The sequence below is a fragment of the Crocodylus siamensis genome, chromosome 2 (assembly GCF_052110815.1).
Source record: "Crocodylus siamensis isolate JL-2025a chromosome 2, ASM5211081v1, whole genome shotgun sequence".
Classification (NCBI taxonomy): domain Eukaryota; kingdom Metazoa; phylum Chordata; order Crocodylia; family Crocodylidae; genus Crocodylus; species Crocodylus siamensis.
This window is the reverse complement of record NC_143396.1, coordinates 111,968,699-111,996,501: the sequence shown is the minus strand read 5'-3', so window position 1 is coordinate 111,996,501 and position 27,803 is coordinate 111,968,699. Positions and strand designations below refer to the sequence as shown.

The 27,803-nt window shown below is 42.5% G+C and overlaps 1 protein-coding gene across 5 annotated transcripts in view; it reads left to right on the top strand.

Annotated features, from left to right (window-relative positions):
• The window catches only part of ANKRD50 (ankyrin repeat domain 50), a 68,990-nt gene that overhangs the window by 13,687 nt on the left and 27,500 nt on the right, over positions 1-27,803 (top strand). For 4 of the 5 annotated variants that reach the window (XM_090036608.1, XM_090036606.1, XM_090036607.1 and 1 more), the window contains exon 3: positions 20,583-20,812. The exons of the other annotated variant lie outside the window; for it this stretch is intronic. In XM_090036608.1, coding sequence (XP_089892734.1) covers positions 20,583-20,812 — 230 coding nt within the window. The remainder of the gene's footprint in view (positions 1-20,582; positions 20,813-27,803) is intronic. 5 annotated transcript variants of the gene reach the window in all.

Here is a 27,803-nt window from a genome sequence, read left to right as displayed (position 1 = left end):
CTTATGGGGGTAAGGGTGGTACATGGGAGTCTGTATTTATTTATCTATTTGGGAGAACTAGATTGAATGGAGGACTTTTCCTCTTGGCAATTAGTGGGAGATGAGGGCATTAATAGACATTTTCTATATAGTAGCTTATATAGAAGATGTGATAGAGGCAGCTTAACCAAGACTGCTGGGAATGGAGAGGATGCTGGGTTCTCCAGCAGTGTTTTGTTTGTATTGTGCTTGGTTATCTTCCATATTAATCTCTTAAGTTACAGGTTTCCCTCACTTTATGCGGTTTTCTGTGTGCCAATTCGCTCTTATGGGATGACCCTTTTTATACCAAGAATTCATTATATACAAGCTAAATTCACTCTTATGCGATTGGTGAGGTGGAAGCCCGCAGTCGGCTGCTTTGTGCAGTGCATTGTGGGAATGACATGCACGAAAATAGTCTCCTGTGTGGATCTGTGCTCCTTGCTCGTTGTCCGCGAAATGTTGCCATCCCTATTATGATAGTGCCCTATGCTTGTGTGTACTGTCCGCTGTTGGTGAGTACCAAAATTGTCTTGTAAAAGTGGTAGAAATGTGTCTGGGGGTGAGTACAGTCAAGGTCTTGGAATGTATCCCTATTCGTTACATTGTAAAGTAGGTTCCCTTTATGCAAATTTGAGTTATGCACTGTTTTCCAGGAATGCATGTACATCATAAAGCAAAGAAAACCTGTACTCTCACTCATTCAACCTGAATTTTTTTTATGCTTTCTCTTCTTATCCAAGTCTCATGATGACTGTTATCTCCTAGGTACTGGAAAGTGCTCTTTATAAAATATCCCTTGCTTTCAGGGGTTTAATTCTTTTGGTTCTTCCTCTGAATAGCCCTAGTGCATGACTATAGCTCTCCAAACAGAAAAAGTATGATATCGATGTGGTTCTTGTCGGATTGCTGAGCCTACCAGCTTCTGAACAGCAACAGTGAAACAGATTGAGCGAGATTAATTTGACTTTCCTACATTTTATGAAAGTTCTGAACACACAAGTGAATTTGAAAGGCCATTTTAAAAAGCAAGTAGAGGAGTCCATAAATATGGATATACATACACATAGGCAATTATGTTAGTGTTGCTTAAAACAGAACTTGTATTTAAGTCCCACCCAAGAATACAATCCTGAAAAACCCCAAGTCTCCAGGGAACATTACCAATGGAAACTTCAATACCTGTAAGTTCTGCTTCGGCACATGCTTGGAACCACTTCGTTTTTGGCAGGACTGAGCAGCTTGGTGCTTATCTCGCACGTAAGCCGATTCAGGATCTAGCAACTTTTCTTTCCTCAGTCCCTTAAGGGGTCTGCTGTGGTAAGATGTGTTTGAAGTATACCTATCACAGACAGGACTGAGCTCCTTGTTAAAGCAAAGCATGACAGTCTCGCCTACTTCAAAAATGGGGCTTTAAAAGGAAATAGTCATAATCTGAAAGCCCTGTGTATGCATAACTCAGTGACTCCAGCACTTGCCCGAGAAAGGGAAAACTTGTGTTTTATACACAAGCCAGAGGGATTTCAAACTCAAATGTACTTTTTTGCTAAGAGAGTCTCTCTGGCTAGGTGAGTAGGCCTATAGAGGTTCTCTGGTTAGACACTCTCTGCCCCCCACCCCCTAACGTTGTGTCACTGTGCAAAAAAAAAAAAAAATAGTTCAAGATCCTTTAGGCTAAATAGAAGGAGCATAACTTGAACCCAGTTAAGAGGATTAGGGGTGGGGGCGAACTGGGTTTAGATTTCTGGTCCATGTTGTGCTAGGGATAAAAATTATGAAACTTCCACAGCTGGTAAGGATAAAGCTCACATCCCAAAATCAGCCCTTTGCACTGCCAATACCTTACCTCTCTTTCAAGAGGAATGAGTTTAGGCACCTCACCCAGAGATTTGAGGCTATTAAATTCAGTCCAGGTACCTCCCTGTGACCCAGAGTTTAGTTTCTAAGTCAGGGATCCACAAAATTTTGCATAAGGAGGCTGCTTTAGTGGAGCTTAGCTCTGAGGAGGGGCTGTTTCCAAGCATACCTGTGGAGCAACAGCCACTGCCACCTCTCTTCTCCCCTACTAAAATGCAGCAGAAGCCCTCCTGGCTCTGTGGGCAGCATGTGACCTGCAGACTGTATTGCAGACCCCTGTTCTAAGTCATAAAAAGGGGTAGGGTCTTAAGGTACTGAAGGCAGCATTTTTCTTTGGACTAATGTAACTATATTTACTAACAAGCAAAAAAAAAAGATTTTTGTCCTGTTTCCCTGCCTTCCTTGTTCTAAACAACATGGATGGTGCGGGGGAAGCCTCATTTTAGATTTGAGTACTGACCAGGGACAGCAGGCAGCTTAGCCCAGGGCCGGAGCTGGAGCTAAGCTGCTGCCTATCCTGGGCCAGGGTTGCTTGTGCACTGGGGAGGAAGCTCATGGTGGGGCATTTAATAATACTGAAATGCCATGCAGTGTTTTAAATGCCTCGCTGCTTCTAGTTTGTTTAACATATTAATTGCAGGAGTTCAAGTAGATTATCATACTTAAAGGTTTTGTGTGTGCTTTAACAGAATTGACTGTATTAGTTATTTACATGAACTAATAAAAATCTTCCTGAGGCTTGCAGTAAGTAGCCTAGTATTTGATCCCTAGTCTTTAAGTGAGTAATGCTGTTCTCAGGCAAACATCCTTTATTAAAACCCCCCAAATAATACAAGACTGTAGAATTCGGGATGAAAATAATGCCAACACAAGTGAGAGGGTAGACGGTCTTTACACTGCTAAGAGCCAGCACAAACAATTAGTCATATTTCTAAGTTAAGCCAAACTGCGTGTTCCATATGCAGCTCATATTTTAATTCTTATTATTGTTTTCTCTCTCTCTCTCTCTAATGGAGTGGCTTTCAACCATTTCTAGGCAAGGCATCCCTCCAACTTTTAATTTGGAGCACCCCTGATTGAGAACCACTTTTGGTACTGCCTTGGCTTACCGTAGAACTTCTCTACCAGGGAGATACCATGTGCTTCTCTTCTGGTATCAGTGTTTTCTGGTGAACCTAAGTTGGCAGGAGCAGTGGCATAACTAATGACTTTTGTACCCTGGGGAAAAAATCTTCTCTGTGCCCCTGGGGTGGGGTGGAAGTGAGGGAGGTAGAAAAAAAGGTGCTTTTACCTGCCCTGGGTGTCCCCTCCGCAGCTCCTTCAGCAAGGCCTGCCAAAGGCTGCTGCAGCCCAACCTGGCTCCGCTGGCCAAACAGTGCAAAGGGCTGCGGCTGGAGCAGGTACTCTTGCCACAGCCTTTCCTGGTCTGCCTCGGTGTGCTCCTCTGAGAAACATGGATATGAGATAGTCCTGCCTATAGCATGCCAGTTTCTAGCAGGAGCATGTGGGGGTCAGTTTGGGAAAAGCTGCAGGAAGAGCACAGGCCCTGGCTGCAGCTGCTTCCTGATCTGCCTCTGCAGGAGGTGCGCGGATCATTCAAGTTAGCAGTGACGCATCCACTTAGAGCATCTACAGCATCCTGGAGGGTTTTGCTGCACCACAGTTGAGAACCTCTTCTTCAGAGGTAGGCAGTCCCTGGCACGTGTACCAGAGCATGGCACTTGAAGGCATTTTGCTTGGCATGTGCACCTCAAGGTGGATGGCCGGAGAGCCACAAGGGTCCTGATCCTTGTTGTGGCAATGAAGCCCTGGCCCCCTTCCCTGCTGTCTGCTTTGAAGCATGCATGCACCCACCTCCTGGCATGCCAGCATCTTACAAGATGATGTTGTGGGTGTTTTTGACACTCTGCTGAAATGTTGGCGACCCCTGCTCTACTCTTATGAAATTTAGTCTGTATTGCCCACTCGCAGGCTGATAAACTCAAATGTCACAGTCATGTAGCATATGTTAGGTGTTTATTTTCCACAAAACCTGGTGAGTTCTTTGTTTAAAGACTGCTGTATTTCCATGCTCCAGAACAGTATTCTAGACTAGAAGGAAATAACTATTGTAAAAAATGTGTAAGAACTTAGTGATACCTTTTTTTTTTTATTTTGAAGCTTTTCTCAGAGAACTTGTAAAATGCCTGGGTCATGTAACAGCATTGAGTTTTTAGGGGAGCCAGTTGCATGCTTCTTTTTTATGTAAGCTGTTGAAACATTGTACATGCGGTGACCATTATGCCGTATAAAGTTTTGGTCTGTTCGGTTTCAGTTGCTCTTAAGTATTTCCCTTAGGGCTGCAGTTCTCAGTCTTTTTGAACTTGGGGCACTTTGCATAACTTCAGTGAATTATGTGTCACCCAATTTCAAAAACCAGTTTATATATTACAATGCTAATCTCCTTGCAGAGGAGCTGGGCAGCAGGGGTGGAGGACTGGCCGGGTGGGGACAAACCTGTCTGAAGGGTGGGGTGGAGATATGCAGATAAGCGCAAAGTATCTGGTGTAACTCCGGGGTGCTGTGACAGCCTGGTTGAGAATTACTACCTTAGGGAATTTTAATGACAAGTTATAGGCTTTTCTCATATCTTTTTGTAAATGCTTAATATTTTTGTCTTTTATCCTTCTGCAGTAAAACCTTCCAGGTGTCCTGTGACATATTTCACAGAAGTTCAACAGCTTTTACAAACTAGACCATCATATATGTTGGTGTTTTTTGATACCTTACCTGTGATCCATTTATTTGTCAGTGATTAGAAACATGGGGAAAAACAAATTAGCATTCTTGATATGTCACTTAGCTTTAAGATTCACAGATTCACAGAAGTTTAGGGCTGGAAGGGACCTTGTGTGATCATCAGGTCCAGGACCCCAGCTCTGGCCAGGAAAGACTGTTGGGGTGGGGTCAAATAACCCCAGCAAGATGCACGTCTAATCTCCTTCTGAAGATCTCCAGGGTAGGTGCCTGCACCACCCCCACTGGGAGTCTGTACCAGAGTCTGGTCACATGAACCGTGAAGAAGTTTTTCCTTTTATCCAGTCTGAAACTTTCTTCCAGGAGTTTATGATGTTGCTCCTGGTTTTCCCCTGGGGTGCTTTGGTGAATAGTCGTTTGCCTAGCCCCTGATACTCCTGGTGTATTTGTAAGCTGCCACCAAATCCCACCCAGGTCTTTCTTTTTGAACAGTCCTGTATCTGTTAGTCTTTCCTCATATGGCTTGCTCTTCAGGTCTCTAATCATACAACTGAAAATCATAGATGAAAGTGATTTTAGTGGTTCTTTCCCCATATTTCTAGCTTGTAAGCTCACTGTTCTTTTAACTAAATAAACTGAGACCAGTGACTGTTTAAAAATCTTATTTATATCAGGAGCAGACTTCTATGATGTGAATATGTCAACAAATGCATAGCATGCTGGGAAAAGCTAGCATTTCAATAGTAGCTGCAAATGAAAGTGGACCCTGCACAGGCCGTAATGTGTATAATGATCATATAATAAGAAACTTGCCATGCTGTACCCAAGAATAGCTGTTAATTGTTTTTAATTTACCAAGGCACACTTTCTGCTAGAATCGTTGCTGCTATAAAACAAATGTGAAGGGATAAGGAGGAAATTTAATAAAACCCAATCACCGTTGTAATTTGTTTTTTATGGGTAGAGAGGATGGACCTTTTGAAGTATTTTAAAGGAAGTGGGTTCAGAAAGTGGGTTCCTGGCACACTGCAATAAGAGCATACAAGGTGAAGACCATGAAGGAAAGCCTGAAATGCAACAGTAACAAAGGAAGAGATGTAATTTACCTTATCAGTGGAGTCTAAAGGGGCAAGTCTAAAACAATGTATAGGCTCGGGACAGTGTGCAGGTGTATAGGTATGCAGCATTGGAAACAAGAGTAACTATTTGGGTTCACACTGATAAATGACTGAAGGTTTCTGGAGGCTGTAATGAAGGAGGGGAAATTGTGTGGTCTGAGCAGGAAGCACTTTGGGATGATTTCAGTTTCTGGATTTTGAATGGATTGGAGAATAGAAGAAAATGGGGAACAAGGAAGCCCTACTCATGTGTTTTGTATCCTTTCCTCTGTAAAACATCAGGCTTTGCTGAGAGAGATGCATAGAAAAGAAATTGGTCCCATTCCATGCTTGTGAGTTGTGGTGATAGAGGGGATAGTGGCTGTTTCAGTGCTAGAGGAGAAGGTGCAGGAGAAGAGAGTTTTACTTAGGTTTAACTTGAATTGGTTGGACATTTAGGAATAGAAAAGGTTTGAGGTAGGTAGATAGGTGGCATAAAAGTAATACTAGGGAGCAAGCATAACTTAAACTGATGATGGGAAGGGGATTAGAGACTGGGTTTCTGTCCTGAAGTGTTTTCTTTTTGTAATAGACCTTTAAATCCAGCCATATTATAACTTGTCCAACAAGGATGAGAACATAAATATTTTCACAACCCACATTCTTCTTATGCGGCCGTACAAAAAAGTGTCCTTAGATAGTGGTTCCCAACCTTTTTAGACCGCGGACCTGTAAACTGAGGACCAGAAGTGACCATGGACTGTCAAAATGCAGACTAGCATACTACAGACTGGAAGTGACTGGCATACTGCGGACCGGCAGCCAACCCTTTTTTATACTGAGTATAAAGAAGGGTTGGCTGCCGGTCCGCAGTATGCTGGTCACGTCTGGACTTCCAGTCCCATATACTGTGGACCAGCAGCCACTTTTGGACTTCCAGTGTGGACTTCCAGTCCTGGGGGTTGGGAGTCTCTGTCCTAGGAGATAATCAGAAAAGAGTTTTTAGTTATGTAGTTTTTAGTAAAATGGATGTCATGCAGTAAGTGGAACTTTGTATTAAGTTGTGCCACTGAAGTTAGGGCACAACTGTCTACTTTTCTTTTTTTATCTCCACTATTGTAACTTACAGTTGCTAAAAACAAAAAAAACCTGACTAGCAGGAGCTGATAAAGTCTATGGGAAGTAAGAAACTTTCCCAGTAAATTGCCTTAAAATTGCAAAGGGTGTTGCCTGGGGGTGAGGAGTGGTGTTGCTGGTGATAACAGGTATGTTTTCGTACTAGCCTTGACTAGTACAAGGACACTGTTGGGCATGTAATAGGATAAAAGTGTTTGGATAATTTATGCAGTAGTATGCAACAGTTTGACTTCAGTTGCATTAGCAGCAACATTTGACTGTGCTGCCACTTGTTCTGTAACACTGATCTAAGTTCAAGGTCTGTTGTTACTTTCTGATCTATTTTGGGGGGTTTTGTTTTGTTTTCTGTATTTATTTTCTCTGCTCGTTGATTCTTTATTGAGAAATACACCTCCCTTTCTTATTCCCATCAGACCCACATCCACAAACCATTCTTCCTGTAGATTGCGCTAGAAATAACATAATATAAGGTAGTTTGCACTCTATCATAGCTGATGCAAAAAAGGATCTTACTAAATATAAAGCTACAGATGGATCCCAAAGTGAAACACGTGCTTGCTGCAAGATAGCAGTAGCTAATGCACATGGCGATGGTCTTACAAAATGTTTATGTAGTGGGGTTTTTGTTTGGATCTTAAAAGAACTTTTGTAAAAGGATGTGTGGGAAGTTAACAAAACCTTCTTATGAAGTGGAAAAAAGAGCAGCGAAAAGAAAAAAATAATCCCTGGACCATAAAAAAAAGAAAAAAGAAAAAATGGAATGTAAAGACTTATGAGTAAGAGGCTGCTGTTTTAATCTTTATAGTCATTCACTTTGGCTTGGAGAAACAAGGTTTTACGCACACACACACGCATGCACATGTCTTTCCCTCTCTACTTGCCTTGTCCTATCTTAAGTATACAACTGATGATGAGGTAAATTTTTAACAGATTTCCTCTCATCTTCAGCTTGGGAAATCCAGATCCACACATGCTAATGTTTTATTTCAGTGTTCTACATGAGGACAAAAGTCCTGTCACCTTTCCTGCCAGGAAGAAATACCTTCGGAGTTACTACCACTTCTTCCTGTCTGTTCTCTATCAGGTTTTTTTCCCCTCCCAAAATCAAATGCATCAAAAAGGCTAATAAAGTAGTTTGAGATTGCCAACCCATTAAAGTAGTCATATACTGTGCTCATTTTCTGTCAAGAGTGTTCTTATCTAGCAGTCCACTGATCTGTTATTCTGTTTGCTGTGGTCAGTACTTGACCTGAGAAGAAAATACTAATGATTCCCAACAGACAGTATTCAAAGCGGTAGAATAAACCAGCAGCCTAAAAAGTTTAAACCCAGAGAAACATGGATTCAGGTTAATGTGTGTTCAACTAACATTCTTCACAGAAGAAAGCTCTACTTGACTATGAATGAAGATTGATTGCACATGTTGAAAGGAATCTGCTAATTAGCAAAGGAGAAAAAAGGGGGAATAAAATTTTGTAGCACATTTGGTTACTTAAATAATGTAAAACTAACTTTCAATTTTACACTTTCATTTATATGTAAAAATGAAACCTGATTTGTCAACTTTTATTACTGTGTTAATAATACCTTGCCCATATGCTTCCTTTCATGAATATATTTCAAAGAACTTTGCAAAGAAGGTTATTACCCTAGTTTAACAGAAACAGAAATGGGCAGTGCAGGAAATGTAATTGCTTATTGACATAAGAGTTGAAATTCTGGTTTTAATTGTATAATCTTTTGGAAAATATTTGCTGCTTTTGATGCTTTCATGCTATGCTTTTCTTTTTTGAGCAACCCCTAGGACTGTTCTTAAAAAATGTTTGTAAAAAATTTGTGGAGGAAAAAAAGACTAAACCAGGGGTGGCCAACCTGTAGCCCACATGGCATGGGCCAGCCTCTATGTGTGGCATATGACAGACTGGGGAGAGGAAAGGAAACACAGAAGCAGATAGGGCAGAAAGCAGAGCAGCAAACTGGGCAGGGAGCATAGGGCAGGAAGTAGGAAAGCATGATAGTAGGTTGGGCAGAAGAAGGGTCTCAACGTAACACTGAGGGAAAATGGCATGCCTGGTAAAAAGTTTGTCCTCCACTGTACTCTTACCCACTGTTAGCTTGAGTATAAATTGCTGTTGTATTAACTGCAAGAAGGATAATTGTTTGTGGCACAAAATCAGTGTTATTGGACCTTTCTAGGAAAGAATTGGAAATCAAAGTAATTGATTAGTTATAGTGCAGTATACATCGTTCTACACAAGACAGACTTCTTTGCTTATAAATCTATGAAGACAGGCAACCTACTCCAGTCCTCTAACAAGTGTGAAGAGAATTAGCTACAGTTTAGCTTTGAGTCATGTTTTCATCATCATCTTTTTGACTTTATGGTTATGTCTTCATGTTCTTTTTGCTTGTCTCCTTCCTAATAGATGATATCATTTGTGAAATATTACCCTCAGCTACTACACCACAGCTTGCTTTCCATGGCATTCACTGGAGCCCCTGGAAAATGGATTTCCCATTAGTATTTCTATAAATTCACTACTAACAAGAATATATCATTAGCAATAATTTGTACACTTACATAGGTTGCTCAGGAGCTGTCTAAGAACGTGGCCATTAAGGTTATACATTTCAAATGGGTTGTGGATGACACTGCAAGCGGATCCAGCTAAAGTAATCGGATCTGTTAGGTTGGAGTTGAGTTTTTCCCTTTTTATGAAGTGATCTTTGTAGTTTTTAAGAAAGATGTAACTTCAGTGTTGTATAGTGTGCTAAAATAAGGCATTGGAATAATATTCGTGTGTTCTTTCTGCTCTGTTCCACATCAAGATATCTGAATGATGGCTGCATCAGACCCTGCCTCCCAGGTTCTTGGAACTTCCTTAATACAGTTGCTAATTAGTTGTATTGTCAGTGCTTTCCATTTCTTTGAGAAAATAGTTTTATGTAGTGCTAGAACTTGTTTTCTGGTTCCTTGTATCTAACCACTGAAGCTTTTGTTGTAATCAATAACCTAACTACTAACCTAATCAATAACCTAAGTTATCACTATAATCAGTCTGTGAAAAGGTATCCTCTTTGGTGCCAGTAACTACATAAGATTCATAATGACGTACAAATACACATTACTGTTTTGGAAACTGTAGAACCTTTCCCCTAGTGAAATAGCTATAACCGCCACCATACTTATTGTCGAGGAGATCATGAAGTTGACACTTGAACACGTTTCCCTGTACTCATCTAGATGTTCAGTAGTGTAAGCATTGTGAGTAGAGTTGCCAAAGTTGTATTGTTTTATTCTTGTAAGCCCACTATTAACAACCTGCTAACTGTATTCCTTAATTAATGTGTTTAGTAGGGCTGTGCAAAGCTTTGGGTGCTGATTCAATTCGGAGGAGATTTGGGTTGTGTGCTCTGAAGTGCCCTGCTCCTACAAAGGGGGTACAGGTGCCGGTTGCTGGGGCAACCGCAGTTTGGTCAGCTGACCAGAAGGGGGCAGGGCCTGGCCTATATAAACAGCCCAGGCTGAGGCCAAGCAGGCAGTTCCCCGCTAATGTCCAAGGATGAAGGAGCTCTGCTGGAGCGAAAAGCGTAGAGAAGCCCGATGGCCTGAGCAGCTTCGGTTCAAGGATACTGGGTGGAGAAAGCCCTGGTAGGGAGTGGAATGATGATTAGCCAGGTGGCTTACAGATTGCGTTTTAGCCAGGAGGCTTAGTTTGAGTTATAGCCGGTTGGCTCGTGTTATTGCGTTTGTTGTTTGTTATTACACCGGAGGACTGCGTGAGGCTAATAGGGGTTGGAGGAGGCCTCATAGGGGCTCCATGGTAGTGTGGGGACCCCAGTGTCAGAGAGGGCATAGCATTTAGGGGCGCACTGACCCCAGCCCTGAGAAGGGACACAGTGCATTGGGGGGCCAGGTAAGGTCGAGGCCGCCTGAGCCCCACAGGAGTTGTAGACCCGGGGAGGGGATTTAGGGGCCAGGCACAGCTATGGCCACCTGAGCCCCAAGTGCGGAGATAGGCCCCAGTGCAGGCGGGGCCCCAGGGAGGGCGCACCGGTGAGCAGCCCCAGGGAGGGCGCTCGCTTAAGGCCCAAGTGGGGAATTTGGGGCCAGGCATGGCTATGGCTACCTGAGTCCCGATTCTGAGACAGGGCCACATTGCGGGCAGGATCGCGAGGGAAGGCCCCAGTCGTGAGAGCAGGCCCCAGTGTGGGCACGGCCGCGAGAGAGGCCAGAGAGCGTCCGTGGAGAACACGGGCATCTGAGAGAAAAGAGAAGCCAGGAAGCGCTTGTGAGGGTGCAGGCAAGATGGCTGCGAGAGAGGCCAGGGAGCATCTGCGAGGAGCGCAGGCAACTGTGAGGAAAGAGAGGCCAGGGAGCGTCCGTGAGGATGCAGGCCATTGAGAAAGAGGCCAGAGAGCCCGTGAGGGTATGGGCCAGGGTTAGAGAACCCCAGGGACCCTGTGAGGGCGCAGGCAATTACGTGAAGAGCCAGGGGTACCCACGAGGGCACAGATAGAAGTTGACTAGACAACGTCCGGTACATCTGCGAGGCTTGGGGCGTGGAATTGGGGTGGTAGGAGTCACGTGTAGCCCCTAAGGCTTTAGTGCACGAAGTCATCTAAGACAGGGCACAGACTTGGATACATCAGGGTACCGTGTCCAAGGGGGTGAAAAGGCAGCCTCCCATAACACTAATGACATCAAAGACGTGGCGGGCAAGAACGAGGGTGCATTGACACCAACTTGGCACGGTAGGGGGCGCTAGGAGAGATCACGGCCACTCCTAGGACCCCACCCCGCGACACCTCCCTTTCAGCTCAGGGCAGTGGGGATTGCCCCCCATACCTGGCAGCACCTGGTGAGTGTGGGGTTTTAAAAAAAAAAGTGCTGGGGCCCAGTGGGGCAGCCGTTGACTGGGTTGGGAGAACAGGCAGGGAATGGAGACTCGTGGCAGAGCCCCCCCGCAATGTAGCATGGGGCAGTGGGGGCCAGCAGGGATCACCCTCCCTGCCTTGCAGGAGCTGTTGATAGGGCTGGGGGATGGGGCCTGTTTGATGTGGAGATTTGGCCAATTTGGTGGTGTCTTATTGTAGCCAAAGTAGTTGTGTTTCCTGAACAACTAGTCCAAACTATGACAACCAAGCTAGCTGCTGCTTGGGCTGGCTGGCTGCTGCATCATTCAGGGTCTATCTCAGGGGCAGGCAATTATTTTGGGTGAAGGACTGCTTACTGAGTTTTGGCACGCCATCAAGGGCCGCATTGCAGGCAGCCGGGGTAGATAAATATTAATTTTCTAAATATTTTAGGGGCTCGGCGGGCTAGATAGAATGGCCTGATGGGCTGCATCTGGACCACAGGCTGCATTTTGCCCACCCGTGGTCTATCTACTATGGCATCCACCCTACTTATTTGCATGGAAAAAATTCTTGGTTAATGTCTTTTTGCCAATCATGTGTTTATCCTAGTAGCTATCTTATCTTTCGGTTTGTACCTTTTTCTCTCTCTCTATCTCAGCTCTACCTGTCTCAGCTGTATTCTGTTTTCTAAGTACTGAGATCACAAACAAAATTAATATAGTAACACTAGTAATAGTATTTTACTAGGTTTTATTTCTTCTTCTGCAAGACTACTTAATGGAGACCTCTCTACAAAAGAAACAAAGAAGTTAATATTTTGGAACCTGAAGAATCTCAGTTGTTACAATTTGTCTTATTGGGGGTATTTTTGTTTGGTTTTGTTTTGATTTCTGAGTGACTCTGTTTTTCTGTTTTGAAAAAAACTTGAGCATTTGACTTTATACGGCCCTCAGCACAGCAGTGCATTGAACATTTTGCTTTAAAATTTATCCTGACAGCTCCTTGATTTCAATGAGAATTAGATGCCTACATGCATTAAAGATGTATTTCTAAGCAGTTTGATCAACCTCTCACAGAAGCTCATACAACATCCCAAATCAAGAGGATTTCATGGACTGCAATTTGGGGGGAAAAGCGCTGGATAATATGATTACAATTGGATGTGGGCATGTCTGCTAGTGAGATCATAGGAGCAAAATGGGCTATTTTGGCCGATGGAGTTGATTATGATATTTTTCAAAATAACAACTACCGTTTATTTTAACTTCAGGGTTTGGTTTATTTTAATTTTATGGGGTGGGGGGGGTTTAAATTTCATATTCTCTCCAAACCTAAATTATTTTATGGGAAAAGAAAAAGACACCAAACTCATATTTTCAGACATTTGTATGAGTCTAGGACCCCAGGGCCTTTCAGTAAAACACCAAATATTTCAAGTCTAATGATACAAATTGGAGAAAATGTTGCGTACAAGTAAGAATATCATTAATAAAACTGTTTTTAACCACTTTCTCTCCGGTATTTGTTTTGGATTTTTTTTTCATTGTTAGCTAAATTAAAAAAACAAACACGACTTCCTCATGTCTATTTTCTTAAATGATTTCTTAAATATGCTTCTATGACATTGATTTCTTAAATGTGCAGTCAAGCTATTTGGTTTTAACCATCTATAAATTGACACCATATATATGGCAACAGCTCCCATTTTCTTGTCACTTTCCTTTTTAGAAGTGCTTATGAGGGTCCTTTTATTGACATTCAGGCATGTTCTTCACAGATTGCAACTTGGGAATTAACCACTTGATTAATATCATGGATTCAACTGTTTGTCATTCTTTTAGCAACTACAACAGTAAGTTATATAGAAGAGGAGTATTAAGAAAGAATGCAAGTGGGCATGTGTATGAGTATTAATGAGACAGCTGGGATCAGGAAGAGTAATTTTGTTATGCTCTTTTGTTACTTTAAATTGATACTTTGCTTTTTCTATTCAGAATCTAACTTGCATCCATGGTACATGGTGGAAAAGCACATCATTAAGACATTTAATTTCTCATCCTTTTCCTTACTTCATTGCTTCTTCCGGTCCGGTCTGCATCTGGACTTTTTGGCACCATTCTCTTTTGTGAGTACTATGTGGTGTGGCAACATCAGTCTGTTGGCAGTTTCGTGGAGCTTCCTAGCCCTGTAAGGTGCTGTGTGGTTGTACCTGTAGGCCCACTTTGGTGAATACGTCAGAGATGTACCTTTGCCTCCCCCTTCCAATTTGTTTTGGATTGCCTTGTAGGAGAGGTTTCATGTCCCTTTTGCAACTGATTTGTGTACTTACTTTTTGGTGACTGTTGGTTTGTGCTGGGCCTTAAAGCATTTGGTCCTACAATTCCTACCTACACCTGTTTATGTTATGTGCTAATAGGAAATTGCTGTACACTTTTCCCATGTTGTGCCAGACTGCAGTGCAGCTACTTCACATGTAGCTAAATCTTTTTTCACAGTTTTTGATATATTTTGTGGCTGGAAAGGAATAACGGCCCACTAGGACTGAGAAAATGAAAACCACCGAAGAAAGTTAATGCTAGGAGAATACGAAAACTTTGATTAGTGTATTTCCCTTTAAAAATGAGACCAAAATCCCAGCAGAAAAAGAGTTACTTCATCACTGCTTGCCATTTAAAAATGCTAATGTTATGCAACTAACTGAATTCTCTTCCAATTTTGGTAACTAATTTTAATACACATTGGAGGGCCATATGTATGTTGAGATTTATACATCTGAGAACTGTGGGCATGTGGCAGTTTGAGATTTCTGGTATTATTTGTCTTACTCTTTTTCTTGTAGAGAATTTAGATTCCATTTCATTTTCAAATAGAATATAGGTACTAGTAGGATAATTAAGACTTGTTTGCCTTCAATAAAGTTAGTTTACATGCCAGATTAGAAGTACTCCATTTAAAGGTGACTAGAATCTGTACTGTTGGTATTTTATGACCCTGTATGGCAGGTAATATTGAGAAACATGATAGGCATTTCAATAGGGATTTTTATTTGGGCTGAAAACTTATCACTGTATCTTGAAGATAATTTTTTGGGCTTGAAAAATTACTGGCAGCTACCTATATCCTGTTAATTTATACCAGAAATCAACCAAAATGTTTACACTGTGCGATACCTGACCATCTTATTTCATCGATAGAAGCTTATCTAAATAAAAATGAATTTACCCATCTACCACTTCATGGTTCAACGTAGGTAAATACTCGTACCTTAGCACATATTGGAAGCTTGTAAACAGTGAAGCAGTGAAGTCAGAATTTTCTAGTGTTTAACAGCAAATGAACCAGTGAACAAGAGAACATTGTATTAATACATTCTCTCTAAGCCCCCCAAGACTGCCTTGAGCAATGTAGGCAAAATTGCAGTCCCATACAGGAGTTAGGAACTCCAACAAATTTGGTCTGCAGACCTTATAGAATAGTGCTTCTCAAACTATCTGATGTGGCAGACTGGCAACATTTTTTCCAGTGGGCCAGGGACCGGTACCCGGTTCAGCCGGTGGCAGCAACTGCATGTAACAGCGCTACACAAATACACGACCAGCTGTTTCTTTCTCTTTTCTCACCTCACGCTCGCACACCTGGAGTGTTGGAATGTACGAACTATGGCACTATGACATATCAATGTTATGCTTCTGAAAATATATTTGTTTCTTTCCGGTGGCTTGCGGACTGGCGCTGGTCCGTGGACCACCACTTTGAGAAGCACTGTTATAGAAAATTAAGATAGCAAGGAGTAGTAATAGCAACTATAAAAACTCAACATATGGTTTTTGCTAAAATAAACTTCTGTCTCCATCTTTGTTACATAGTAAATCAAGTTACTCTGTCATACAACAGTTTAAAACATTGTGCTTAGTATTTTTGTTTCCTGTTTTTTTAAGTATTGTTTTGCTTTTTGTTGTTGTTGCCTAGAAAAGGGTATAAAGATGTGTGGGGTGTATCCTGATTTAATTGGACTAGCCAGAACTTTGGTGCATCTCTACACGAATAAAAATATATTCCCTTAATACCTTCTTTTGGCAGTAAGAGGTACAGGAATAGAATTTGATTTGTGCAACAAAATAATTGCTGCCGAAATAGAAATTGGGTGCCTCAGCACTTTGTAGAACTACAAAAATATAGCATTACGAGGGCACAAAGATGATCTCTCTTTTTGTTTAGAGCTACACAGTTTCCTCAAAGGTGAGCTCTGCAGCCAGCAATAGGGGGTACTTCGTGGATTTCCTAGCCCCCAGGGGAGCCCAGTCACACCTGTCCCCTTCCCCAGTAGCAGGACAGAAGGCACAATGTCCTGTCTTTTTAAATTAGGATTTCTGCTGCGAAAGTTTACTATTTTAAGAGAAGTTGTCAGATGCAGTAATAATGACCTCTAGAGATGTCCTGAGTAATAGAGTTCCAGTAATGTACATTTTTGTTTCTGCCCTAATGAGTAATGAAAATCAACCTTAACCTGTCAGGTGACTTAGTAAACAAACTGATCCCTTTGGCACATTAACAAAAGGTAGAAACATTGAATTTACAAAGGGTCATCTCTATGAATAATTAAATATAATTAAATGGATTATATATTCGAATTTAAGAAGCGAGGTTAATTCACATTGAGTAGAATTTGCACAAAACTTCTATGTGACAAGACAGAGACTTGCAAGACAAGCCATACGAGGAGAGGCTGAGGGACTTGGGCTTCTTCAGCCTACAGAAGAGAAGACTGAGAGGGGACTTGGTAGTGGCTTACCGCTACATCAGGGGAGACCATCAAGAACACAGTGAACAGCTGTTCACGAGGGCACCCCTAGGGAAGACCAGGAGCAATGGATACAAACTCCTGGAAGACCATTTCAGGCTCAGTTCCAGAAAAAACTCCTTCACAGTCCTTCACACACACAGGGTGTCCAGAGCGTGGAATAAACTCCCTTGAGTGGTGATGCAGTCATCTACCCTGGAAATCTTCAAAAGGAGACTGGAGAGTCACCTCGCTGGGATCACTTGACCTCAAGTGTCTTTTCCTACCTAGTGCAGGGAGACTAGACCTGATGATCTACAAAGGTCCCTTCCAGCCCCTAACAATCTATGAATTATAGAGATAAAAATAAAGAGCTCCCAAAATGTAAGAATTGCATCTCTATACACTGCCTGATCATTTCAGTTGCTGTAATTTCATTATGAAACACTTATATATTTTAAATACATTATATATAGGGTTCACATTCAGTTCATTGCTGAACTGAATGTGAATCTTCAGGCCACCTTCATGCAGTTAATATGCTTATTCTAAATAGGCTTCTTCATTGGCTTGAAACAAGGTGCTTTAAATGATAGCATGAAAAGTCACAATATCTTCTTCATAGAAGCAGAATTGATTTTTGAAAATGGAACTTTTTTTCAGGAAAGACTAATACTGCATAAGCAGTTGTTTTAGGAGTTTATAGCATAGGTTTGAGATCACTTGAGACGACAGGAATTTAGCAAGTGTTTTGTTAGCCTACTTTAAAGGAGCTTATTAAATGACTTCTTTACAGCATGCCTTTCCCTACTATGATGCTTTATTTAACCTTATGATGCTGATTTTAATATCTTTTAGTGTAATTTATCATGTTTTTCTGAAGCAGTTAGAACTGGGTAAGATTCAGAAAGATAACATTTTGAGTCAAAATAAGTAAAGTCTCTCATCCCTACTCCCAGCATGAAACTTTATGATCCTACTTGGTTTAAAAACAAAGGTAAACCTTACAATAGGAACCACTTGACAACCCTGCATATTTTATATTGTATTTGATGCAATTGCTTGAATTTTTATCTTTTTTTCCATTGCCTTTACGTACCTAGAAAATAATTTAACTTCACATAGAGAGAACTACGTAAAAAGAAAATTATTTTTGAACAGTAAAGAGCTGATTGAGAAGACTTTCTAGGGAAATGTGTATAACTGACAGGATGAGGCAGCATTCTCAGGGACAGTGGAAAATATGAATCACTGCATGTTCAGGATTACATGAGCTCTCTTCAGAGGTCAGTAGGAATTAAAAAAAACAATACAACCTATTCCTAAAGAGATTCACCACCAAAAGGACTACCTGAAAATCCAAGTTGTGGTAAATTAACTTTCACTCCTGACAGCATGACAAACACAGTTCGTGGGATAAAACAAAGTAAAGAAATCTAATTTGCATACAGTATAAGCACTGTCACCTTAGAAATCTCATGCATTTTTTTAATACCTTGGGATATCTTGTTTAAGGCCATCATTCACTGCTGTTGATGATAAACAGTGCCTGTAGTGTTCATAGTGAGTGTTTAGTATTTGTAAACTTTAAATAGACTGTTGGGGTAGGTGCTACAGGCCAAGGTCCCCTCCAGCCTGGCGTTTTTCTGGTGAATGGCAACAGGATGTGGAAAGGGCCTCAGTATCCCCCAGTCATCCTCTGATGTTATTCTCTTGCCTGCCGCAGCTTTGATCTTCTGTTAGGGAGCTTGTTCTGCCAGGTGATACTTTGGGGCCTGTTTGTGGGTCTCTGCCTCCCCTACACCCCACCCTTACCACTTCCTTGATATTATATGATGTATTTATCCTGGGTACAATGCCCCCTTGGGCCGCATATAACAGACCTATCTGGATTGCCAGGAATCTGTCAGGCCCTACTGTGGGGCATAATAAAAATCCTCCATGGGGTGCCTCAGATTTTTAACCAGTGTTTCAGCCAAGGTCCCACCTCTGTTATGGGTCCACTGACAGGGAGCCGACATGGACTGAAATCAGTTCCTTTTAATAGTCCCAGAACAAACCAAAATTAATTAAACAGAGCATGCATTGTCTTTGGGGTTTGTCACAGGCCAGCTGGGCACTGTGAGTATAATATAGTTGCAGACTGACTGAGCACTGCAACTTTATTAGCCACTGGGCTATTTTGGTTCGGGATTGAGGAGGTGATGTTGAGAAGGAAAGCAATGACAAGTTTTATAAAAAAAAAATAAATTTTACTTATGACAACAAAAGGTATAGTTTGTACATATGATGGTAAGTAAAAAAGTTAAGGTAATAAACAGACAACATAACAATATAGATTAAAATTGACAGTGATAATAAAACAGATAAAGAAATTAATGAAGAGTTCCCACTTGGTTAGTAACTTATCGATAGTCCTTCGGTTAGAAGATGCACGTCAGGTTGATTCAGCAAAGTCAGATGTCTCTGAACTGGGCTGTCGGAAGGGCGGAACTGGGGGAAGCACCTCAGTCAGGATCCGATCTTTGCTCTCTCAGGGAGTAAGAGATATCTGTGGGGGTATGGAACAGCAATGACCCTTCTGTTCCATCCTTCCTGAGGGTTACTTGGATGTGTGTGTTCTTTTGTATCCTATTTATGCTAATTTTTTGGTTATATAGCCATTCATAGCGTTACTTTATAGCTGTTATCTTATGGGGTTAAAAAGTGTTAGAAATCATTACAATAAGTCACTGCCCAAGCTTGGGTTTACCCAATAAGCAAATCACACCACATTACTTTGGGGTCTGAGATTAATATGTCCCCAGCTAAGTTCAACCCACTGTGTTAATTATATCTTGTGATTACATTTGTTAGTTTTTTACTAATTCTAAGCAAAATTTCATAAATCAGCTATGTCTGCAGCTATAATTTTCAGTTCTGCTTTTTGAAGTTCATGTTGTCTGGAGATTAATACAAAAAGCTATATATAAATCTTCCAGACAGACAGGGAACTGCTCCATCAGCCACTTCTGGAGATACCTCAAAAAGCAGATTTTTCTGGTTAAAGCTGCCCGTTTGACCCTTCTGGCTCTGGCCATCACAGGGGTTAATGCCCCCAACCAGTTGCCCTTTTTAAGTCCCACAGAGAGCCAAACTCAAAGGTCAACCTGGCCTAAATTAGTAGTAATCCCAAAAAAAGTCAAACGCTTTCATCAGTTCAACCCCTGCCTGTAAACCAAGGTTGTCTGCAAAGTCCATCAATGTGCTCTGGGTTACTTCCCTTATCACTTCGAGTCTCTTGACAAAGAATAACCACCTCCTGGTGGCTTCCACACCATGGCAGCACCTCCCCCATCTCCCAAGGTTGCCTCTGGCCTGGTTCCTCTGCAGCATGAGGTCCCCACTGCAGTCAGGTTGGTAGCTCTGACGTCCTGTTTACCGGTACCTGAATTGGCTGGTGATTCTCCAACAGCCTGTGCCCAGTGCTTGCATTCCTTGTTTGCCGCTTGTCACAGACCGACATAAGTGGGAGAGTCCTTTGGCATCTCCTCTGCTGCAACACTGCAGTCTCTCCCCAGCTGCCCCTCTTCAAGGCCAGGAGTACATCTCCTGGCTTCACTGCCACCAATCTAGACCAAGCACTGGGTCTGAAAGTGCAACATGGTGCTCTGGTCCTCTGCAGTGTTCCCTCTCTTAGTTTCCACCTAAGGTGAAAGCAAAGGGTCAGCTTCATGCTCCCCTCTGTTCCTAAGGTGTCTCCTTCCACACAGAGAAAAAAATTAATTTCAGTTCTAACATTCTCCTAACATCCCTTGCAGAGAATATATGACTTGGTAAAAGACATTTTTATATATTAGAGTTATGCGATAAGTTAAAAAAAAAAGAACCTTAGTCCGTACAATCGTACGTTACTTATTCTGAATATCTTTATTAAATGGAAATGTCTACTTTAGTATGTGCTGTGGTATGTATCTAAAAATCTTTCCTCTGACAGCTTAAAAATTGTTCTATATCTTTAAACCAGCTGTAGCTCTGATGTTAATAACTATTGCACCAAGGTGTTTTGCCACATATGTTTAGACTAATAATTTTTTGTTTAATGTTTCTTACAGGTGCATTCTTCTCCCTCTTTTGGGGTTAAAGCCTCCCCAGCAGAGCCTCTTTCTGCTTGTAGATTCAGTGGATGAAGGCTGTAACATTGCTGAAGGTGAACAGAATTCTGCAGGCTTATCTGGAACTATAGCAGAACTTCTAGCTGGTCACTATGAATTCTTCCCTCCATGGTTGCTTCTCCTCTGTTCTGCCCGCAAGCAGAGTAAAGCTGTTACAAAAATGTTTACAGGTGAGTACAAACCATATGAGCTGTTATTTACTATGCACTGTAACAAGCATCCATCATTTTTACAAGAATCTTACTGATAGTTGAAAGTGGTAATTTAAATCTTAATGGCTCTTAAATTTCTACCAAAGGGTAAAAACCTGTGATAATCATAAAAGTATGTCTATATTATCTTTGGGTTTTCTATGGTGCTCTTCATTATAATAAGATGTCAAAGTATTTTAGAGGTAAATTAGATCTGCATGGATACCTTGCTAGCGATACTAAATTTTCACTTTTTTTTCCCTTTCCTAGTCTTAAGAATCTGTAAAATGGCTTTGAAACCATGTAAATCAGGAATAGGCATCCTTTTCCATCTGCAGGCCAGAATGACCCAGCTCAGATCAGAGGCAAATGGGTGGGTACTAGGACCCGGCTTGCTGCTGCTGACAGTCATCCCCATTGTGGCACAGAACGAATACCTATGGGCAGTGCTTATCCCTGCCACCGAATGCTGTTGAAGCTCCACAAATGCAGGCCAGATCTGATGATTTTACAAGTCGCAGGTTGCCACACCCTGATGTAGGTGATCTATTCATTATATAACCTTCTCCTCCTCCTCCCCCCCCATATATTTCAACACTCTCAAAGCTTTTTTCATCTCACATTAAGATCTGTCATCTCATTTTCAGAACAGCAGATAAACTTTGCAAGCTCTATGCATGGATGTAACAGTGTAGTTTTAGGTCCTGGGAGTTTACTTTATGGCAAAGGGTATACAGCAGAAAATGTCCTGCAACTTGTTCCTCCAGTCTTTGCTGTAGTATGAGATCAGTTCATTTCTGTGTTCATTGCTGTTGTTTGTGAAGTTTCTTAAAGTTCAGTGAAGGAATCTAAACTGGATTCCAGGGTTGTGTATGACTCTCGTGTTTTAAGACCATGAATAAAACAAAAATATGATTCTGCAGTACAAACCCAACCCCTTATTAAGTTACTGCTTTCCACAGTGGCCAAAGTTCAATACGGATTTCAACTGAAGCACTGTATTAATCAGTGGCAGACAAGTAAAGTGTTTTTTGGGAGAATCTAAGAATTAAAGAGAAACTTTGGGTGGCTTCATAGGGTTTCTCTGGATGTGTGGGAAATATTTTTGTCAAAATTTGGATCAGATAATCTGCCACTGCCAAAAAACAGACAAAAGCTTTCTTTAGAGCAGTGTTATTTCCTTGCTGTTGACTCACATAATGTTGTAGGCTAATGCTGAAAATCTGCTCTTGTTGTCTGTAAACTTCTAGTGAAATCTGACATGAAAAACAAGAGAGCTTATATGTAAACTTCTGAAGTAAACTTCATTTGAGCCAGTTAACTCCTCATTTTCACAGAAAGTGGTTTGATGAATAACATAAGAAGAAACATAGCTTGAGATGGTGTTATGCTGTGTGGACCATTACAATTTTTTCTTCCTTTTCCTTCTCCGTTATGCAATAAGGATAGCCAAAGACACTGAAAGCCAATTTAATTGGACACAACTTGAGATTAATTTTTAGGGTCTTCTTCGAGAAGGTTGTTTCCATAATAAAGAAAAGTATAATATTGCAACCATTGATAAAACCTCCAATTTGTAGTTGAAGCTTCATCCTTGTCACTCATCCCTGAATATTCATGCAGGGTTTGATGTGAACAGGTTGGAGCTGCTTGAAGCTTCCAGTAGCTCTGGATACATAGTCATTCTTAGCAGTAAAACCAAAGAGGACACTGACAAAAAAGTTTCAGTGTTGTTGAACCTCAAAGGTGAAAACTAGTAATTCATGCCTCTCTTTAGGGGAAATTTCCCACTGTTTGTGGTGATTGCAAGCCTGAACCATTGACCCAAACAGTGTCCAGGGTGCTGGGATTTGAGGAGGTATGCAAGAAATATTGGAGTAGAGTCCACGGCTGTGAGTTTTTTCCTGTTGTGGAGTGTGGATTTGTGCACTGGTTAGAGGAGCTGCTGCTATTTTCACTATTTTACCGACAGAGTTTGGTGCATAAATAATGTGAAGGTTACTTTAGGTCTTGGTGCAAAACCCAAATGGTTACTTTAGACCTTGATGTAAAACCCAAATTATATTTCAGAAAGAGATGAGGGCCTACTGTTTTCTAAAACAGGTCAGCAACCCCCAGCACACATGCCGAGCATGGCATGCAAGGCCATTTTCCTCGGCACGCATTGGGGTCGGGGAGCCAGCAGCTGTTTGCAGCCTCCTGGCTATAGCCAGCCCCAGCTCTGGGTAGCTCCTGCCAACCAGCAGCCCGGGCTATGCCCAGCAGGCAGCTGGGATGCTGCAAGCCCTGCTGGGAGCAGCCCAGGCTCCATGGCTATCAGTAGCTACCCAGAGCTGGGGCCAGCTGCAGCTGGGAGGCTACAAACAGCTGCTGCCTCCCTGCCCCTGGCCCTGCCCCAATGGGTGCAGTGTTGGCACCTGCTACCTTCCTGGAGCCCAGGGCTGGGAGACAGCTGGGGCTGGGATGAGAGGGCAGATGCTGTTTGTAGCCTGCCAACTGCAGCTGGCCCTGGCTCTGGGTAGCCGCTGATAGCCACAGAGCCCGGGCTGCTCCCGTGGAAGCCCTGCTGCAAGCCGCCCAGGCTCCATGGCTATCAGCAGCTACCCGGAGCCTGAACCAGCTGCAGACATCTGCTTCCTGTCTGCCCCGGGCTCTGGCCCCAGCTGCCTCCCACACCCAGGTTTGGGTTCTGGGGAGGCAGCACATGCCAGCAGTGCTCCCCGCTGTGCTGCCTTTGCCATCTGCAAAGCAATGTTGAACCCTGGTGTGGCAGGGCACAGTGGGGGGTGCAGAAAGCTGCTTGTTCCTTGCTGCCCTGAAGGCGGGGCAGCAGCAAGGGGCACAACCCTGTGCTGCTGCCCATACTGCTCCCATGCACAGAGGGCAAATGTGACAGGGCAGCAGGGAGCTCGGAGCAGGCAGCTTTCTGTGCCCCCTGCTGTGCCCTGCCATGCCGGGTTCCAATGCTGGTTTGAAGAAGCGGTGAGGGCAGCACAGCAGGGAGCATTGCCGGAGCAAGGGGCACAAGCAGGGCATCCTGCCATGTACCCCCTGCCCTCATTTTGTTTTTCTGGCATGCCAGTACTCTGGAACCTTCCAAGGTAGGCATTCTGGGGGGTTTCGGCGCTCTGGCCAAAAAACATTGCCTACCCCTGGTCTAAAACTTATACTGCTAAACATTTATCACAGGACAAATGCTTCTGATTTGTAAGGACTGAAAAAATAAAAGGAGTCTGAATAGACTAGCTCTTGACAGTATACTGGGCTGTGTGAGAAATAGTGTTTGCTGTTTATCAAAGGAGATGGACTGAAACGTAAGTTTAATAGAATCTGACTTTATCATAGGTGGGTTTTTCGCTTGTTTAATAGTATATAACTAAAGTCAGTTTAGGAATGGAGTTTTGTTTGAGCCTATTTTGAAGATGTGAGGGGGAATTTAATTTGTATTCTATTTGCAAATGAATTAAAAGGACACTGTCAGTTTTAGAATTGTACTTAAACATTATACAGGCATATAAATAAGGAACATCTTTTTCAGCAATCTGTATTTATTCTCTTGGTAGCAAAAGCTGGTTTGACTTGTAATTTAGTAAGATAAGTTAAACTAGTTCCAGTGCTGGTTGCGTAGGAGTGCATTGTCATCCTCAGGTTATTTTAATGTTTAAAACAGTGATTTGCAACCGGAGTGGTGTAGCATTCTGAGATGTCATGATATTCTTCTACGGGGCTGCTCAATATTAGCACTGTTCGGTATGTAGGCATGATCAACAAGATAAGCTGAGTCATTTCAAAAGGAACATTCTTATATGTTGTGGTCCTTAGGAGTTCTTTGAAATGGAAGAATTGCTCTATTATTTTTCTATGGTCAAAAACCAAGGGAAAGCTAAGAACCAGCATCTTCTTAGGGGTGTGGGTCAGATGGTAGCATGAGGGGATCACCAGAGACGGCAGTTCTGTGCCTGGGACAGCTGCAACACATGGGGTAATGCCAGCTGTCACTGCGCCATTGGTAGTGGCATGGTCGGCCACTGCCACAAAGGACATTTTTGTGTCTTCGCCCTCCCCACAACATAAGTGGCACTTGGGGCTTCTGCCCCTGGTACTCGTCTTCAGTTAAGCTACCGGGGCTCCTCACAGGTGCAGAAATTTGGCATCAGGGGAGTGGTGACAGTATTAATTTCTATGGTTCTGGGAGCTTGCAGGGAGCTGCAGCAGTTAACACTGCCATGATCTCTCACCACCAGATTTCAGGACTCATGGAAGTCTCACAGGCCAGAGAACATGGATCTGTGGGCTGTATCCAGCCTGCAGGCCGTAGAAATTTGTTTGCAGCAAGTTTCAGTTTATGGTCCTTATGCATTAATATTAATTAATGGAAAGTTTTACTAGACACCTACCATCTGTAGAACTGAAATTATTGGCCGGAGTGAGATGTAAAAGACCAAAGCAGGAAAGCTCTGCTGGCAAGGCCACTTGTGCTGTCTTTATGCTGGATCTGTAGTTGCAAACCTATAACTGGCTGGTGTCTGATAACTGTGAAACTACTGCCTGCCCATCACCAGCTCGTGGTAGCAAGAGAAAGGAAGAAAGATTCCTCTTTTCTGTCTCAAGTTGTCTGGCTGTCTGCTTACAGACATGGAAAAAAACCCAATAAACTCACTTTAAGCTTGGTATGCCCCCACACTGAGTGCAATGCATGCCTGCAGAAGAGGTATCATGTTTGGACCCGGCTTGCCCAATGTCTGTAGATTCAGCTGGGTGCTGAATTTTTATAGAAAAAGCCTGGTGCTTCAGCTGGGTTTTTTTGTGCTTTTATCTAATAGCTGACTGAATTGGTTGTTAAATAAGTGTCAAAAACCCTGGCTGAAGTGCCCAGTCTATACAGATGCTGTGGAGTTGGGTTGAGCTAACGTGCTGCTGCTTCTGGTAAAGCACTGGGGGTTTTTTTGCATCTGTCAGTGCCTGCTGTGGTGAGGGTTGAGGGAAGTATTCCTGCCAAGTATAGGGGAAGTAAGAGGCTGCTGCTATTCTTTGGCAAGGGGATCCTTACCTTTAGATGTAAACAATATCTAAAATATGTATATTTTCAATATCAACATCTGCAACTCATAGCTAGGTCTCTTGTGTATTCAGAGATCATGAAATAGCAAAAGTAGCTTTCAGAATTACCCCTCATTCCAGAGGTCAGCTTTCTTTGTAAAAAAAATGAAGTTCCTGGCTCTTCTGGTTGCAAAGATAACCTCAGACATATGAACTGAGTGTAAACTGATGCCTGTCTGTGTCTGCAAAGACTCTAAAATAGTGGCTTGGCTCTCCGAACTGCTTTAGTTGCCTCCCTCAGAGTATCCTGGATTATAAGGTTGTGCAGCTGTAGATACCACAGATTTCAGCTTTGTTTGCTGAATAATGAGTATTTTCAATTATGAACAATGTTTGTATGCATGTGCAAGTGTGGGAAGTGTAAGAATGAAGAGTATTTAATGGAAATAGAACAAAAAGATGTTTCTTCAACATTTCAGCATTTGTCACAATTTGATCCCACTGTGTCATGAGGCATGCAGAATCCTGCTTGAAGTCTCTTCCAGAAGTGGAAATAACATAAAATGGAAGTGATTCTTAGTAATAAGGCTACTGTTGTTATTGTTAGCAGGATTACTGAAGAGCAAAATTTAGGTGATCTACATTTTTTTAAAACTCTTCAAAGAACAAGCAGATCAGAGATGCAAGAGTTCTTTCCACAGTCTCAAAAAGGGTGTAGAATGGCCCTATGGATTCAGATGCGGATGAGGGGACATGGCCTGGCTGTCACTGGCAGTGCAGGGCTTGGGAATTTGGTAAGGGGAGGGTGACTAGATTAATGGCTACCACCAAATTCATCACTGTATAGGGAGCCCTGTAGGCCAGATGCAATGGTTCTGTGGGCTGTATTTGGCTCACTGGCAGGAGGTTGAACATGCCTGCTATAAAAGCCATTCTTCTAACATAGAAGAATCCTCTGCCTACCTTTGTAGCTGTAATTGATATTTTGTCTCTGTAGAGATAATATCCTTTTTTAAGCTTAATTGAAAGTCTTCTGCTTGATGTTAATATTGTGTGTACATGTGTGTGCTTGTGCACATTGCGGGAGTTGGCAGACAATGGCATGAGAAAAAACAATGGCATAACTCATTGTTCTTAATTTCTCATAATTTATTACGTCATGAAGAATGTCATTAGGCTTATACCTTGCATTTCTTAGCTAAAATAGATTTTTTTTTTTTTAGTAACAGTGGTAGTTATATCTTGATTGGAAATGCACAGACTCTTGTGTAGACCCTCTGAGTAGAAGATGCTTGAGCTGGGTACGTGGAGTCGACTTGGGATATGAAGAAGTGGAGAATATATGTGGTCAAGTGGCGACTGGAATGTGGATATGGATGTTCTGAGTGGAACTTTGAGGTGTATTGGCAAAAGTGACAAAAGTTATGACAAGAAACATGAATGTAGAGAAAATGGACTGAACTGCAATTCTGAGAAGGACAACAGAATACAAACAGAATTGTTTAACGATTTCTTTGCCTCCGTCTTCCTAAGTAGGGACCAGAACAGCCACCTCCCTGCTGGACGCCCCTCGGGCCCTGGGGGAGGCACACCTGGGCCATGGGTTAGCAGGGATTTAGTTAGGGAGCTTCTGGAGGGGTTGGACGTATTCAAGTTAGCCGGCCCGGCTGATCTCCACCCTAGAGTTCTAAAGGAACTGGCCGAGGTCATTGCAAGTCCCCTGGCACAACTTTACGAGCACTCGTGGTGCTCTGGTGAGGTACCGGAGGACTGGAAGAGGGCCAACGTTGTCCCCATCTTCAAAAAAGGCAGGAAGGAGGACCCGGGAAACTATAGGCCGGTTAGTCTTACCTCGATCGTAGGCAAGCTGTTCGAGAAAATTATGCTGGCACAAATCCAGGAGGGGCCAGCAGGGGACTGCTTGCTTAGG